This window comes from Capra hircus, chromosome 8, assembly GCF_001704415.2.
Source record: "Capra hircus breed San Clemente chromosome 8, ASM170441v1, whole genome shotgun sequence".
Taxonomy (NCBI): Eukaryota; Metazoa; Chordata; class Mammalia; order Artiodactyla; family Bovidae; genus Capra; species Capra hircus.
Genome location: NC_030815.1, coordinates 45,843,874 through 45,860,682, shown reverse-complemented (window position 1 = coordinate 45,860,682; position 16,809 = coordinate 45,843,874). Strand labels below are relative to the sequence as shown.

Sequence of the window (16,809 nt, the reverse complement as noted above, 5' to 3'; positions counted from 1 at the left end):
ACATCAAACAGCTGTCCATCCTAGATGTTAATGAATGTTCAGAATGATTAAACTTGAATTTATAATTTATGGAAGGAAAGGTAATCCACTAGAATGGGTACTACATAAAGAATTAATATTGCATATTCATATATAATATATATATTTATACATACATATTTGTGTATGCATACAGACACTGAAGCAGCAAGAAAATATAGTAAAACGCTGCTGGTGAATGCTTCCTTGCCATTTCCACATTTTCTTTATTTTCATTTCCCTTTTCACAAGACTTATGTTCTCACCTTTATTTTGCTAATCACATTAACATTTATCATGAAATACTATTTCATGAATTTCTTTTTTTAAAGAAAAATAATGAGAGTAAATTTAGTTTAGGCTGACCAAATAAATAAACCCTTCCTCAGAAAAAATGAAAGTTCAAATGCACCTCAAAGTTCAACTAGAATCTGCTATTTATGTAACCCTGAGAAAGCTATTTGAAACTTTGTCTCTGCTCATCTGTAAAATGGAAGTGTAAGTCAAAACAACTGCTAAGATTTCTTCTAAATCTAACACTAGATGGTTGGATTTTCCATTAAACCCTTAAAGTTTCATTAAGATTTGGCCTGCATGACTGTTACAAGAGGTGTTATATTAAATAAGGAAAATATTCCTTAAATATTAAATAAGGAAAAAAATCCTTAAATAATAAATAAGGAAAAATACCATGCTGAAATGATAATCCATAGTGCAGCTAGCCACCACAGATGTGTTAAAGTCTATAAACAGACACACTCCCCCTCAATACACATACACACACATTCAATACCATCATAGGGCCAGTGTTGCTCAAATTTCAGCAATTTGAGTTTCATGTGGAATTTGAGAACCACCTAAAGTTTTATTCACTTAAAAGTGGAAGTTACCTCATTTTTTAAAATCAGACACACCCTAAGCAATCAAGAGCTTGACTATGTTAGCTTTATGTATTTTTCCTAATAAAATGTATTCAATAAAATAAATGCTGTCAATAAAATAAAGTACAATTAAATAAAATTCCTCCAAGTACTATCTAGAATTTGTTACATACCTTCAATGATAAACATGCTAAACTTTGGAAATACCAGAGTAGCTTATGAAAATTAAGGATATACACACTGGTGTAGAATTTAAGATTTTGTGTTAAAGGAATGTATTGTAAAGTTTCCACTGTATTTATTAGGATAGAAAATCATCAACTGTTACATCCACTGCCTTTCATTAGTTATAGAATCTGACTCCACACATTATTTTCAAAAGGGAGCAATAGGGCCACCTGTTAATGGGTAGAGTTTTCGTTTTACATATGAATTGGCATAAATCCCACTCTCGTCATGCCAAGTGTTGATGCCAAATCTTTTGGAACCATCTAGATCTGTGAACTGAGAACGGCATTTTCTGTGGACAATTGAATAATCATCATCTTGACAAGGATCACCCTGGGGGGGGAAAAGATAATTTTAATATTAAATGACTGAAATATGTATAAAGGAATGATTTCCAAAAGTTGATCTTTTATGTGTTAGTCTTATTATGATCAAAGTTTAATTTTCAAACAATTGATTAATATAATCTCTCAAATTACTAATCACTTCTTGTATTTGGCTATTGTACTTATAAGCATTTCTAATTATGAATGATAAGTCTAATGAATGATTGTCTTAATTATAAAATTATAAATTATTATATGTGCAAAAATTTCTAAACTATAAATATACAGCATAAAGAAATATTTCTACATAAGACAAAAACAATTACAATTTAACTACCATTTAACACTTTTTATATTAATATAATTTTTCCAAAACTAATATCTTGGATTATATTTTTATTTTTTTACCTTTTTAAATATAAATTTATTTATTTTAATTGGAAGCTAATTACTTTACAATATTGTAGTGATTTTGCCATACATTGACATGAATCTGCCACAGCTGTACATGTGTTCCCCATCCTGAACCCTCCTCCCACCTCCCTCTCCATCCCATCCCTCTGGGTCATCCCAGTGCACCAGCCCCGAGCACCCTGTCTCATGCATCGAACCTTGACTGGCAATTCGTTTCGCATATGATAATATACATGTTTAAATGCCATTCTCCCAAATCATTCCACCCTTGCCCTCTCCCACAGAGTCCAAAAGACTGTTCTATACATCTGTGTCTCTATTGCTGTCTTGCATATAAAGTTACCGTTACCATCTTTCTAAATTCCATATATATGCGTTAGTATACTGTATTGGTGGAGAAGGCAATGGCACCCCGCTCCAGTACTCTTGCCTGGAAAATCCCATGGACAGAGGAGCCTGGTAGGGTGCGGTCCATGGGGTTGCGAAGAGTCGGACACGACTGAGTGACTTCCCTTTCACTTTTCACTTTCATGCATTGGAGAAGGAAATGGCAACCCACTCCAGTGTTCTTGCCTGGAGAACCCCAGGGATGGAGGAGCCTGGTGGGCTGCCATCTACGGGGTCACACAGAGTCAGACACGACTGAAGTGACTTAGCAGCAGCAGCATACTGTATTGGTGTTTTTCTTTCTGGCTTACTTCACTCTGTATAATAGGCTCCAGTTTCATCCACCTCATTAGAACTGATTCAAATGTATTCTTTTTAATGGCTGAGTAATACTCCATTGTGTATATGTACCACTGCTCACTTATCCATTCATCTGCTGATGGGCATCTAGGTTGCTTCCATATCCTGGCTATTATAAACAGTGCTGCAACGAACATTGGGGTACATGTGTCTCTTTCAATTCTGGTTTCCTCGGTGTGTATGCCCAGCAGTAGGATTGCTAGGTCATATGGCAGTTCTATTTCCAGTTTTTTAAGGAATCTCCACACTGTTCTCCATAGTGGCTGTACTAGTTTGCATTCCCACCAACAGTGTAAGAGGGTTCCCTTTTCTCCACACCCTCTCCAGCATTTATTGCTCGTAGACTTTTGGATAGCAGCCATTCTGACTGGCATGAAATGGTACCTCATTGTGGTTTTGATTTGCATTTCTCTGATAATGAGTAATGTTGAGCATCTTTTCATGTGTTTGTTAGCCATCTGTATGTCTTCTTTGGAGAAATGTCTATTTAGTTCTTTGGCCCACTTTTTGATTGGGTCATTTATTTTTCTGGAATTGAGCTGCAGGAGTTGCTTGTATATTTCTGAGATTAATTGTCAGTTGCTTCGTTTGCTATTGTTTTCTCCCATCTGAAGGCTGTCTTTTCACCCTGCTTACAGTTCCCTTTGTTGTGCGGGTTATATTTTTAATAACCGCTATCAGGTCATACTTGCAAGTAAATGCCAAGCTGGAAGTTTCATCCTATGAGAAATTTACCTCAGTATAACCCAGTATAATATTTAAGGTATTTATCCTTAGAGTGGGCTTCCCAGGTGGTGCTAGTGGTAGAAGACCTGCCTGCTAATGCACGAGACATAAGAGACACAGGTTCGATCCCTGGGTTGGGAATATCCCCTGGAGGACAGCATGGCAACCCACCCTGGTACGCTTCCCTGGAGAATCCCATGGACTGAGGAACCTGGCTGGCTACAGTTCACAGGGTCACAAAGAGTCAGACACAACAGAAGTGACTAAGTACACACGCATCCTTAGAGTACATCATAAAAACCTCTATCGTAATAAAACAAGACACTATCACTTCCACTTCCCAAAGGAAATACTGATTCACTCAGATTACATCAAGGATAATGGCAGACAAGAAACATAAAGCCCCTGTAATGATTACCTAATTTCTGCTTTAAATTGATACTAATTTTAAAGCACTAGGACAAAATTGAAATTAAATCACCAAAACTATAAAACAATGAAAGAACACCAAAACAGTTCTAATCTTAGATAGGCTTTGTTGAAAACAATTGAAAATTCTAATCTCGTAATAATTATGGTATCTATTTATTTACTGAGTGCCTATTATGGTCTGAACATGGTAGTTGAGTATAACTTTTAATCCACAACTGGCTTTGAAGTAGGAATTATTACTCCCACTTTACATGAAGAAAATATCATTTGCTTAAAATCTCAGGTGGGAATCTAAATAATGCCAGTGATTCAGCCAGGGCTTCAAGCTGTCTGCTTGTAAGACACATTAGTGCACTAGCACCTTCATGAAATTCTTAATAATTCAAAGATAAAATATATAAACAATAAAATCTGAAAGCTACATAATATCCATGTCACTTTCTATATAGTTTGGGGCTTTTGCTTTGTGTTGTTGGGGTTCTATTTCTTTGAGGTTTGTTTGTTTGTTTTGGGTCAGGTAGAGATCCTTTAAATGAGATTAGAGCATCACTTGCCAAACTGCCCTCTAAGTAGGAAGCAGGATCTCCTCGTTCCTACCCCTGTTGCAGTGGAACTGAGGAGAGTTTCGCGTGTAAGTCAACACCTTCCTTTAGCATCTCCTGGGCAGAGGATGATATGTTTTGATGAGATGAATGATAAGAATAAATGTGATGTTTTAGGAGAAGTATTCTGGCAGCAGAAGGTGCTAAAGACTGAAGATGAAAAAGACTGGATCCCAGAGCTATGATTAGAAATGGATCTCAACAACTTACATGTCATTAACTCACAGATGCATAAACAAAATGTGGTCTATTCACACAATGGAATAATTTATTTGGCCAAAAAAGGAATAAAATACTGGTAGTTCTATAGCATAGATGATCTTTGGAAATATGCTAATTGCATGAAACTAAGCCAAAGCCAGATTGTATGATTCCTTATATGAAATGACAAAATAGGCGAGTCCACAAAGAGAGAAAGTTGCTTTGCCAGAGGATGGTGGAGGGGAAGGAATGAGGAGTGACAGTTAATGAGTGTGATTGGATCAAAAGGCACCAAGATATGTGGCTCAACATTATTTGTGGGTTGTCCCCATGGACTGCAGCCCACCAGGCTCCTCTGTCCATGGGATTTTCCAGGCAAAAGTACTAGAGTGGGGTGCCATTGCCTTCTCCGATCCAGATAAAAGTAGCATTTAAATCGATGGACTCGGTAAGGTAATTTGCCTTCCCCAATGTGGGTAGGCATCATCCAATCTGTTGAGGGCCTGGATAGAAGAGAAAGGCAGAGAAAGTAAGGATTGGCTCGTTTTGCTTGACTGCTCGAGCTGAGATGTTGATCTTATCCTGCTCTTTGGTGCTTCTGGTTCTCAAGCACTGGCTTTCCTAAGATTTCAGCTTTGGTTTGTTTCTGTAAAGAAACCTGACTGGTACACTGGGTACGTGGTTTCTTTGGGGGATGATGAAAATGTTCTGAAATTGACTGAGGTGATGAATGTATGACACTGGAGATATATTTTTAAAAATCACTGAATTGTACATTTTAAAAGGGTGAATCTTATGGCATGTGAATTAAATCTCAGTAAATTATATCTCAGTAAGGCCATTATTTTTTACAAGTGGATAAGAAGGGGTAAACAATGCTGAAGTTAGGAAAACTAATTAAGAGAATGTTTGCTGCCTGTTAACACACATAAAACTGAATGCCTCCCATGATCAGAGATGGTAAACCAACCTCCCCACCCAAAAAATCCCCACACAACTGATCTGTAGTATTTGACAATTTCTTCATTGTCTATACTCCTACCATGGTTGATTTCAAGTGAAGTCAGAGTGAACACTGAGTTGGGAATACATGAACATACTCATCTCATCCAAACTTTAAGAGGTGACTCCAGCTCACCCTCAATCCACGTTTCTCATTTCCCATTAAGCAGCAGCCATGCGATGTGTAGATTAAGCCCCCTCTAGGTCTAGCGGCAGAATCTAACTAGCCTAAGACAATCAGGATAATCTCACTCTACTCTCAACGACAGTGATTAGTTCAGTGTTAGACATGTGACTTCAGTTTGTCCAAACAGCTTAAAGCCTGAGACTTCTGTTCAAGGGTTTGGGGAAGAAAACATTCTTTTTTCACTACTGGATATAAATAAGGGAGCATCTAGCTCAGGCTGCTGTTGGCAGCTGCCTACAATCAGTATAGCATGAAACCAATACCATAAAAAGGCAGATATGAGAGTCAGTAAAAAGTATGATGACATTGCTGTATCAATCCTTTCCTGAAGCCAGGCTTTTCAAAAATATATGGGCCAATAAATTACTTTTACTGCCTAATCTAGTTTGAGTTGGTTTTTGTACAACCTACTAAAAGCATCCTATCTAATATATACGTGAATAATCTGCAATATTGGAACACTGAGGTACTGAGATGTAGAGCAAGCAAATGGGTCAAAAACAAGGGAGATGGAATTATATAAAAAAAGTAGGAGTAAAGGCAAGCAGTAAAAAGGTTTTCAAAAATAAGAACAAACTATTAGAAACCATGAGGGTATAATTACTATAAGGAAGAAGAATAAAGTGTGTTTTTCAAAGTTTAGTACAAAAGGCACCAAATAGAATAGAAAAAAGCAGCTTCATCAACCAAGATGATCCTACATCAAAGGACCTTTTATATTGACTGCAGCTCATACCCAAGGCCAAATTGAGATGCTGGAAGTTTTGGACGAGCAAGTAATTTGGTCTACCTCTGAAACTAAATATATAGGGAGGTAGTAATCATTTCAAAATTGTTAGTAGTTTTCTCTTTTCATTGTATGTAATCACCCATTTTCCCAACGGGTGATCAAAATTTGTTTTAGAAAAAAATGACAAGGAGCAAAGTAATATCACCTTCTAATGCAAAATGCAGTTTTTCCTAAAGACAACAGCCTTGCAATCCAATGCACACTCTTGAGGATTTTAGACCATCAATGACCATACCTGGAAGATTCAAATCATAGATTTCTCCAAGCATGGAGAGAAAACATTCTTTGCCATGAAGCCTTAAACAAGAGTTGGAATAGAGAGTAGGAAAATACAGAAGTCTGGGGCATTGTAGAAAGATGAAAATAAGGGGAAAGCAAAGAAGGACAGGAGAAATAGTTGATGCATTTCCCAGTTTTCCCATCCCTAGACTTAAATCAGGGCTTCCCTAGTGGCTCAGACAGTAAAGAATCTGTCTGCAATGAAGGAGACCCAGGTTCAATCCCTGGGTTGAGAAGATTCCCTGGAGAAAGAAATGGCAACCCACTCTAGTATTCTTGCCTGGAGAATTCCATGGACAGAGGAGCCTGGCAGGCTATAGCCCATGGGATCACATAGAGTTTTACATGACTAAGCAACTAACACTTTTCACACAGTTTCATAAACTTCCCCGGTGGCTCAGTGGTAAAGAATCCACCTGCCAATGCAGAAGATGCAGGAGACGTGGCTTCAATCCCTGGGTCAGGAAGATCCCTTGGAGGAGGAAATGGCAACCCACTCCAGTATTCTTGCCTGGAAAATCCCATGGACAGAAGAGCCTGGTGGGCTATAGTCTATGGGGTCGCAAAGGAGTCAGACACAGCTGAGCTTGCAGCACAGATTTAAACCAGATAGGGTCTCATTGATATGGACAGAGAGAAGTACATTAGATACATGAAAATAATGGCAGAAAGGCATAGGGGTCTCCTGGCCCTCATTTCTCATGAGATCTTTAAACAGACCACCTCTCACGCTGTTCTTTCATTTGACTGGGGCACAGCCAAACCCAAACCAGTGAAGCAGCCTGGTCAGGCAGAGGGAGGCCTGAGAATTATCAGTCCTGATGCAAGTTTGGTATTCTGTGGCACAAACAAGGCCCTGAAAGTAGTTGCAAGTCTGGAGAGAGGGTTCAACTTTTAGCTGCAGAGCTGAGCACTGAAGCTAGGTATTGAATGGGAATCACAGAAGGCTTCTGTGGGGTCAACAGTATCTATGGAAGTGTAAGTGAAGTTGAGTCATCTCAGACAAGCCATGGGGGCTCCAACCAAGCCCGGAGAAAAAGAGTGGGAAATAGAAAAAGACTGAAAGACTCACAGACTATAGCCACTTATCCCAGTAAGAAAAAGAGCAGCCAGATAGACTTGGGATATCATCCCAGAGACTAGATGTTGATGGAACAGCTACACAACTCTTTGTGCCTGCCTGGGCTTCCTCACAGCATGGTGACTAGGTTCTAAGAATAAGGTTGGCACAAAGAGAACAGGAGGAAGCCGCATTGCTTTTAAACAGCTACTCCAGAAATCATATAGCATCACTTTCATCACAGTCAGAGTTCACCCAGATTTGGGGGGAGGTAACATGGACTCTACCTCGCAAAGTGAAGAGTGTCCAAATCACATTGTAAGAGCACACGCCATGGCAGCACACGTGGCAAGCATTTTGGGAAAATAGCAATTTGCCACAGGGAGGAAAGCAGGGTGTGTTGGGATTGCCAAGACCACCACTAGATTCAGTGACCTTCTCAGAGGGCTCATGAAACTCAGCATATAATTGTACTTGTGACTATGATTAGGGCTTCCCAGGTAGCACTAGTTGTAAAGAATCACCCTACAGATGAAGGAGACACAAGAGACATGGGTTCGATCCCTGGGTCAGGGAAGATGTCCTGCAGTAGGAAATGGTAACCCACTCCAGTGTTCTTGCCTGGAAAATCTCATGGACAGAGGAGCCTGGCAGGCTACAGTCTGTGGGTTGCAGAGTCGGACATGACTGAGCAAATGCATGCACGCACTTGGCTATGCTTGATTACAGCAAGTTGATTCAAAGCAAAGTGAGCAAAGGGAAAAGGCACAAAGGCTAAAGTAAAAAACAACAAACAGACAAAAAAACAGGTATGAAATTCTGAGATCAAAAACCTTCCCCCAGTGAGTCACATGGGATGCACTTGATTCCCTCCAGCCATGAGGTATGAGATGCTATCTACCGGGGAAGCTCATTAGAGACTCCAAGGCCAGGATTTTTCTTAGGAGCTGGTCACATAAACACCCTCTGCCTAGCATATACCAAAATTCCAGACTCCTAGAAGGAACATAAGGCACATTGTTTGTGCCAACAGTTTAGACACTGTGAGCTACTTTCATTAGGGAATTCTTATCTCCACATGCCAACCAAAGGCCAACCTTGTAAGCAGACCTTTTAACAGATAACAGTCTCAGTTCTTTTCTACACATTGAAAGTGGGAGAGGATCCCTGAGAAAGTGAGTTTTTTTATTTTCAAGAAAGATTCAATTTTCTTATAGGAGCTATTTAAATCATGGAATCAGACTACGCTTTATGTTGATTACGAATTTGTATTTTCCCACTGGTGATGGGCTTAGGAAGAGGGCCAATGATCATTTAGACATACTTCCTCTGCATATGCGAACTGCAGACAAATAGAGTTTTGACACCCTAACATAGTATTTAAAGGATTACTCAACATCCATTAAGTGGGTTGGGAAGAAGTGTTTAGAAATTGTATATAGAAAGAGATTTGTGAATTATCTCACATTATTGGTTGACCCACTATTCTGGCGCCACACAGACCCTGAGTTCTGACAAAGTACTCTTAAGATAGGACTATCACTGAATTGTCTGAATCTTCTGGATACATAAGGGTAACAGAATTCGTCTGAAGTGTGGAATGGGTGGGCAACAGAGCACAGCAGCTTAAGCAGAGCTGTACTAGAGGAGACATTTCACAGGAAGAATTTAGAGGATGTACCAGCCTAACTGGGGATAAAGAATCAAAGATGCTCATACCTTCAAATCTGGATGACTGGGAGAGTTCTAACACCATTAAAAAGAATTAAAAAGACACGGAGATGAGGAGGACTTGTTTAAGGGGGCAAATGATGAGTCACTTCTCAGACATTTTTAATTAGGGATGATATCAGTACAAAATGCTTATTTGAAAGGTAATTCTGTTGGACAGATGTCCTAGAGAGAAGTCAGTGCCCTATGCACAGCAGTGCTGATTGATTGGGTAAAATAGTGATAAAGAATATCACTAGGACCATGGATTGTATTTGAATATGAACTCTGGCTTTCACAATTATCCTGTATCAATTTTCTGTGAGGCTGAAAACTTTACCATGGCTATGCGTCTGTTATTAAGAAATGCACGTTGAATTATTTATAGGTAAAGAAGCACAAAGTTTCCAATCTACTCTCAAATGGTAAATAATTGGTAACTACTCTCAAATGGTAAATAATTGATTATATGGGAGCTCCTTGCGCTGGTCTTATAAACTTCCTGTAAGTTTGAAATTATATAAAAATAAGTTACCCCTCAAAAGTCATGGTTACAGAGCCGTGGGAGTGGATTAATTTTCTGAGATTATATAAAATGAGAGGAGCCAATATATATAAAATTCTGGGACCCAATTCTCGGGAATACTTAAGGCTGGCTTCAGAAAGAAGCCATGAAAGACAGAGACAAAAAGCCATGGAGAGAGCATTGCAAAGCCAGAGATGCTGAAGAAAGGCCGGGCACAAAGAATGTAGTGGTAGCCAATGACTACTCACTTCCAAAGAGGCATCATAGAGGGCACGACCTGATAAAACACAACCAACTGTAAGAATCAATCTCTTGTCATCTTTGAGTGTGCTGTTTCAGGGAATGGTTGGGGAAACTGAAACTTCCTGACAGAAGATGGGGAAAAAGTGTCAGAGAAAGGAACACAGAGGGCAAACAGGCCCTGTAGCAACAGGAACTACTAAAGACTCAGCAAGAGAATCACCGTACAGAAAATCTGCATTAAGGCTAATAAAGTTTTCTTTTTCCTTTCCTTCTCTTTTTCTTCCTTCTTCTTTTTAACAGATAACAGAAAAACAGGTTAGGATATTACAGAAGGGTCCTCTTGAGTGCCCAGTCAACCTTCCCTCATTGCGAAAGACAAGTAAGACATGGTTTTACTACTTACATCAGTAAAATGTATCAGTAAGTGATGGGTATTCAATTCTTAGAGTCCCATCCCTTTCCCACCTGATTCCCATAACCTCTAAGCATCATTTATCTTACAAACCATTTTTTCAGGATAAAATGACATTGCTGTTTCTTAGTCAACCATAAACCCAGTCCTTACCCATTTCTGTGGTTTCACTTATTCTTATTTGATTTCATCCTGTTTTTTTAGGACTTTTTATTTTTCATAGTTTTATTTCTCAAGGTCATTTTCAGTTTTAGGCCTGCCTTCCAGAATATCAATAACTCTACCTAATTTAATATCACTAGATAATTTGAGGGCAGTCTCAGTTCCTTAATCTAGAGAGCTCATCCATAAAAATACATAATGGGTTATGTTTCCTGCCCAAATCAGTCACTGCGAACTAACCTTGTGTCCACCATTACAGATAGCTATTAGCCACCTGGCATTTATACAGCAAAGATCATTCTTCCTTAGCATGCCTTTAAGCATCCTCTTTTGGTGTACTCCATTTACTCTTTAAAATGTATGGAGGCAACAAGCTTATTTATCCAAATGTCACACTGGATGGAATTAAAAGAGATATTACAATAGATTGCTGTGATATTTTGTTTAATTTCAGTATATATCACATATAAAATTATTCCCTACTTACATGCACTTGACTGAAGACCTGTCTTCCCCTAATAAGGCTGTCTTCTAAATATACACACAGAGTGATGCGGGAAGAAAAGAACAATTCCCCTACAGCCAAAATTACTTTACTGACTCTGGGAATCACAGGGCATAGACATTTTAGACAGATTCCTTTGTTCATTTTCCTACATTACTTTTAAATTGATTTCATTTCTATTGGATATTTTTTCCTCAATGATTGAATAAGAGTAACTGGCAAATGCAGCTGTAAAGAACATGCAAATAGTTGGAAATATTTTTATTATCTATTTAAGAAACCTTTAGTATATCTTTTTATTTGGTAAAATTTTACAAAGGAGAAACATTTGTAACAAATAAAGGTATTCAACTAAAGAAAAATAGTCATGGGAAGTTCAAGGAAGTATAGACTGTGAATATAAGTATAAACATCTATATCATTAATGAGTTAGGGTTAGAGTCATCCCAAAGAAAAATATGGAGGTCTATATGAATAGTCACATCAAAAAATAACCAGACTTTTCAGTGCTCAGTCATGTCCAACTCTTTGTGACCCCATGGACTGCAGCATGCCAGGCTTCCCTGTCCATCACCAACTCCTGGAGTTTAACCAAACTCATGTCCGTTGAGTCGGTGATGCCATTCAACCATCTCATCCTCTGTCATCCCCTTCTCCTCCCACCTTCAATCCTTCCCAGCATCAGGGTCTTTTCTAATGAGTCAGTTCTTTGCATCAGGTGGCCAAAGTATTGGAGTTTCAGCTTCAGCATCAGTTCTTCCAATGAATATTCAGGACTGATTTCTTTTAGGATTGAATGGTTGGATCTCCTTGCAATCCAAGGGACTCTCAAGAGTCTTCTCCAACATCACAGTTCAAAACCATCGATTCTTTTAATTTTATGGCTGCAGTCACCATCTGCAGTGATTTTGAAGCCCAAAAAACTAAAGTATGTCATTGTTTCCATTTTTTCCACATCTATTTGCCATGAAGTGATGGGACCAGATGCCATGATCTTAGTTTTCTGAATGTTGAGATAGAGAGGATAGATATGATAAATAGATTATATATCTTATCTATCTCTCCATCTTATCTATGTGTCTATCCATCTCTATATCTAAATAAAGATCAATGAGAGAGGCTGGGGAAGCCTATATGAGCAACTGCCAAATGATCCTAGGTTAAAGCTTATCGTTGTTGCTCAGTCGCAATCATGTCCACCTCTTTTCGACCACATGGACAACAGCATGCCAGACTTCCCTGTCCTTGACTACTTCCTGGAGTTTGCTCAAACTCATGTCCATTGGGTCAGTGATGCCATCTAACCATCTCATCTTCTGTAGCCCTCTTTTCCTTTTGCTTTCAATCTTTCCCAGCATCAGAGTCTTTTCCAATTAGTCAGCTCATCACATCAGGTGGCCAAAGTATTGGAGCTTCACTCTTCAGCATCAGTCTTTCCAATTCAGGGTTGATTTCCTTAAGGGTTGGTTGACTGGTTTGATCTCCTTGCAATCCAAGGGGCTCTCAAGAGTGTTCTCCAACACCCCAATTAGAAAGCATCAATTCTTAGGCCCTCAGACTTCTTTATGGCCCAACTCTCACATCCATGCATGACTATGGAAAAACAATAGCTTTGACTATATGGACTTTTGTCAGCAAAGTAATGTCTCTGCTTTGTAATAGGTAGTCTGGTGGTGGTGGTTTAGTCACTAAGTCGTGTCCAACTCCTGCAACCCCATGGACTGTAGCCTGCCAGGCTCCTCTGTCCATGGTATTCTACAGGCAACAGTACTGGAGTGGGTTGCCATTTCCTTCTCCAGAGGATCTTCCTGACCCAGGAATTGAATCCAGGTCTCCTGCATTGCAGGAAGAGTCTTTACCAACTGAGCTACAAGGGAAGATTTTTGTCAAAACTTTCCTTCCAAGGAGCAAGTGTCCTTTAATTTCATGAGTGATTTTGGAACCCAAGAAAATAAAATATTTCACTTTCCCCCCATCTATTTGGCTTCCCAGGTAGCCTAGTTGGTAAAGAATCCACCTGTCAATGCAGAGTATGTAAGAGACACGGGTTCAACCCTTGGGTCAGAAAGATCCCCTAGAGTAGGAAAGAGCAGTCCAGCATTCTTTCCTGGGAAATCCCATGGACAGAGGAGCCTGGAGGGCTACAGTCCATGGGGTTACAGAGTCAGACATGACTCAACACACACATATTTGCCATGAAGTGATGGGGCCAGATGCCATAATGTTAGTTTTTTTGAATGCTGAATTTTAAGCCAGCTTTTTCACTCTCTTCTTTCAACCTCATCAAGAAGCTCTTGTTAGTTCCTCTTCACTTTCTGCCATTAGAGTGGTATCATCTGCATACCTGAGGTTATTGATATTTTTCCCAGCAACGGTGATTCCAACTTGTGATTCATCCAGCTTGCCATTTCACATGATGTACTCTGCATAGAAGTTAAATAAGCAGGGTTACAAAATACACAGCCTTAATATACTCCTTTCCCAATTTTGAACCAGTCCATTGTTCCCTGTCTGGTTCTAACTGTTGCTTCTTAACCTGTATACAGGTTTCTCAGGAGACAGGTAAGGTGATCTGGTATTCCCATCTCTTTAAGAATTTTCCACAGTTTGTTGTGATCCACACAGTCAAAGCCTTTATAGCATAGTCAGTGAAGCAAAAGTAGATGTTTTCCTGGAATTCTCTTGCTTTTTCTATGAGCCAATGAATGTTGGAAATTTGATCTCTGGTTCCTTTGCCTTTTCTAAATACAGCTTGTACATCTGGATATTCTCAGTTCATGTACTATTGAAGCCTAGCTTGGAGGATTTTGAGCATTACCTTGCTAGCGTGTGAAATGACTGCAATTGTATGGTAGTTTGAACATTCTTTGGCATTGCCCTTCTTTGGGATTGGAATGAAAACTGACCTTTTCCAGTCCTGTGGTCACTGCTGAGTTTCCAAACTTATTGGCATATTGAGTGCAACACTTCCACAGCATCATCTTTCAGGATTTGAAACAGTTCAACTGGAATTCCTTCACCTCCACTAGCTGTGTTTCGTAGCGATGCATCCTCAGGCCCACTTGGCTTCGCATTCCAGGATGTGTGTGTCTAGATGAGTGACCACAGCTTCATGGTTATCTGGGTCATGATCTTTTTTGTATAGTTCTTCAGAAGGCAATGGCAACCCACTCCAGTATTCATGCCTGGAAAATCCCATGGACCAAGGAGCCTGGTAGGCTACAGTCCATGGGGTCGCAAAGAGTCAGACACGACTGAACAACTTCACTCTGTGTATTCTTGCCACCTCGTCTTGATCTCTTCTGCTTCTGTTAAGTCCATACCATTTCTGTCCTTTATTGTGCCCATCTTTGCATGAAATGTTCCTTTGATATATCTAATTTTCTTGAAGAGATCTCTGGTCTTTCCCATTCTATTGTTTTCCTCTATTTATTTTCATTGTTCACTTAAGAAGGCTTTCTTATCTCTCTTTGCTACTCTATGGAACTCTGCATTCAGTTGCATATATCTTTTCCTTTCTTTCTTGCCTTTCAGCTCTCTTCTTTTCTCAGCTATTTAGAAAGCCTCCTCAGACAACCACTTTAACTTCTTGCATTTCTTTTTCTTTGGGATGGTTTTGGTCACAGCCTCCTGTACAGTGTTACAAACCTCTGTCCATAGTTCTTCAGGCACTCTGTCTACCAGATCTAATCCCTTGAATCTATTCATCACCTCCACTGTATAGTCATAGGGGACTTGATTTAGGTCATACCCAAATGGCCTAGTGATTTTCCCTACTTTCTTCAATTCAAGCCTGAATTTTGCAATAAGAAGCTCATGATCTGAGCCATAGTCAGCTCCAAGTTTTGTTTTTGCTGATTTATAGAGTTTCTCCATCTTTGACTGTAAGGAATATAGTCAATCTGATTTGAGTGTTGACCATCTGGTGATGTCCATATGTAGAGTCATTTCTTGTGTCATTGGAAGAGGGTGCTTTTGCTATGAGCAGTGTGGTCTCTTGACAAAACTCTGTTTGCCTTTGTCCTGCTTCTTTTGTACCTTAAGCCCAAACTTGCCTGTTATCGCAGGTATCTGGACTTCCTGCTTTTGCATTCCAGTTCCCTATGATGAAAGGACATCTCTTTTTGGCATTAGTTCTAGAATATCTTATAGCTCTTCAAAGAACCATTCAACTTTACCTTCTGTGGCATTTGTAGTTGGGGCATAGACTTGGATTATTACTGTAATGTTGAATGGTTTGTCTTGGAAATGAACTGAGGTCATTCTGTCATTTTCTGGATTGTACCCAAGAACTACATTTCAGACTCTTTTGTTGACTTTGAGGGCTACTTCATTTCTTCTAAAGGACTCTTTCCCATAGTGGTAGATATAATGGTCATCTGAATTAAATTCACCCATTCCTGTCCATTTTAGGAAATGTGGTCTCTTAGAACTGGGAGAATGCCATGAGACTCAGATTCAGAATTATTTGCCTATAAGCTACAAAATCATGGCCATATGTACATGTTTCAGGTCAGCACACATATGTACAACACACATTGAGATCTTTCAGGTATGAATATACATCAAGGAAAGCTACCATCTCCTTCTGAACCCAAGTAAGAGAAGGCTGTTTCTGTGGTTAACTAGAAGCAGGATTTTGAAACACCTTGACATCAACCAAAAAATACTAGTACAATCATGTGACCTCTCTTCCTCCTTCTCCAATTCCACTCCCTCACCACTACACCTCTTTTGCAGAATGTAAACTTCTCTCTCATTTCATTTCAGTCAACAGTACATAATAAGATAAACAAGAGTATTCAGCAAATGGCCATGATTATTCTCTTTGTAGACAGTGAGTCAGAACCTTAACAGAAGAAAAAAGAGAAAATTAAATAGTGGATATATTAAGATGCAGTACAAAGTGAAGTAGTACTAAAATAAAAATCATGAAGACACATTATGGACTCTGAAACATTACCTAATTAAAGTTCAACCTTAATTTTTTGGATGAAAGCTTGGCAAAACTACAGTCTGTTCTAGACTACAAGGCTTACACATGATTATTCAGTGTGACCAGATTTACAATGAACAACTTTTCATGCTATTACGTTTTTAAAACAATAATAATAACAACAAAAGAACAAGAAAAAAAATAAAAAGACTATCTACACTGGAATTATGGAAGATCACAGGGAGACAGAATGGAGCACAGATACAAAGAGAAGGACTTAAACAGAAGTGGTAATGAAAGCTAATTTAGTTCAGACAGGTACCGTTTCCCACAGAAACCCCAACCTGTTCTAGACTCACTTTCTGACCCAGCTATTGGTGGTTTTCGGTAAGTCACTCTTTACCTTATCTTCTTTTTAAAGC

The 16,809-nt window shown here is 39.1% G+C and overlaps 1 protein-coding gene across 1 annotated transcript in view; it reads right to left on the bottom strand.

Moving 5' to 3' along the window:
• The window catches only part of C8H9orf135 (chromosome 8 C9orf135 homolog), a 99,038-nt gene continuing 83,503 nt past the window's right edge, over nucleotides 1,275-16,809 (bottom strand). The window contains exon 6 of the mRNA XM_018052825.1: nucleotides 1,275-1,460. Within this exon, the coding sequence (XP_017908314.1) occupies nucleotides 1,275-1,460 (186 nt within the window). The remainder of the gene's footprint in view (nucleotides 1,461-16,809) is intronic.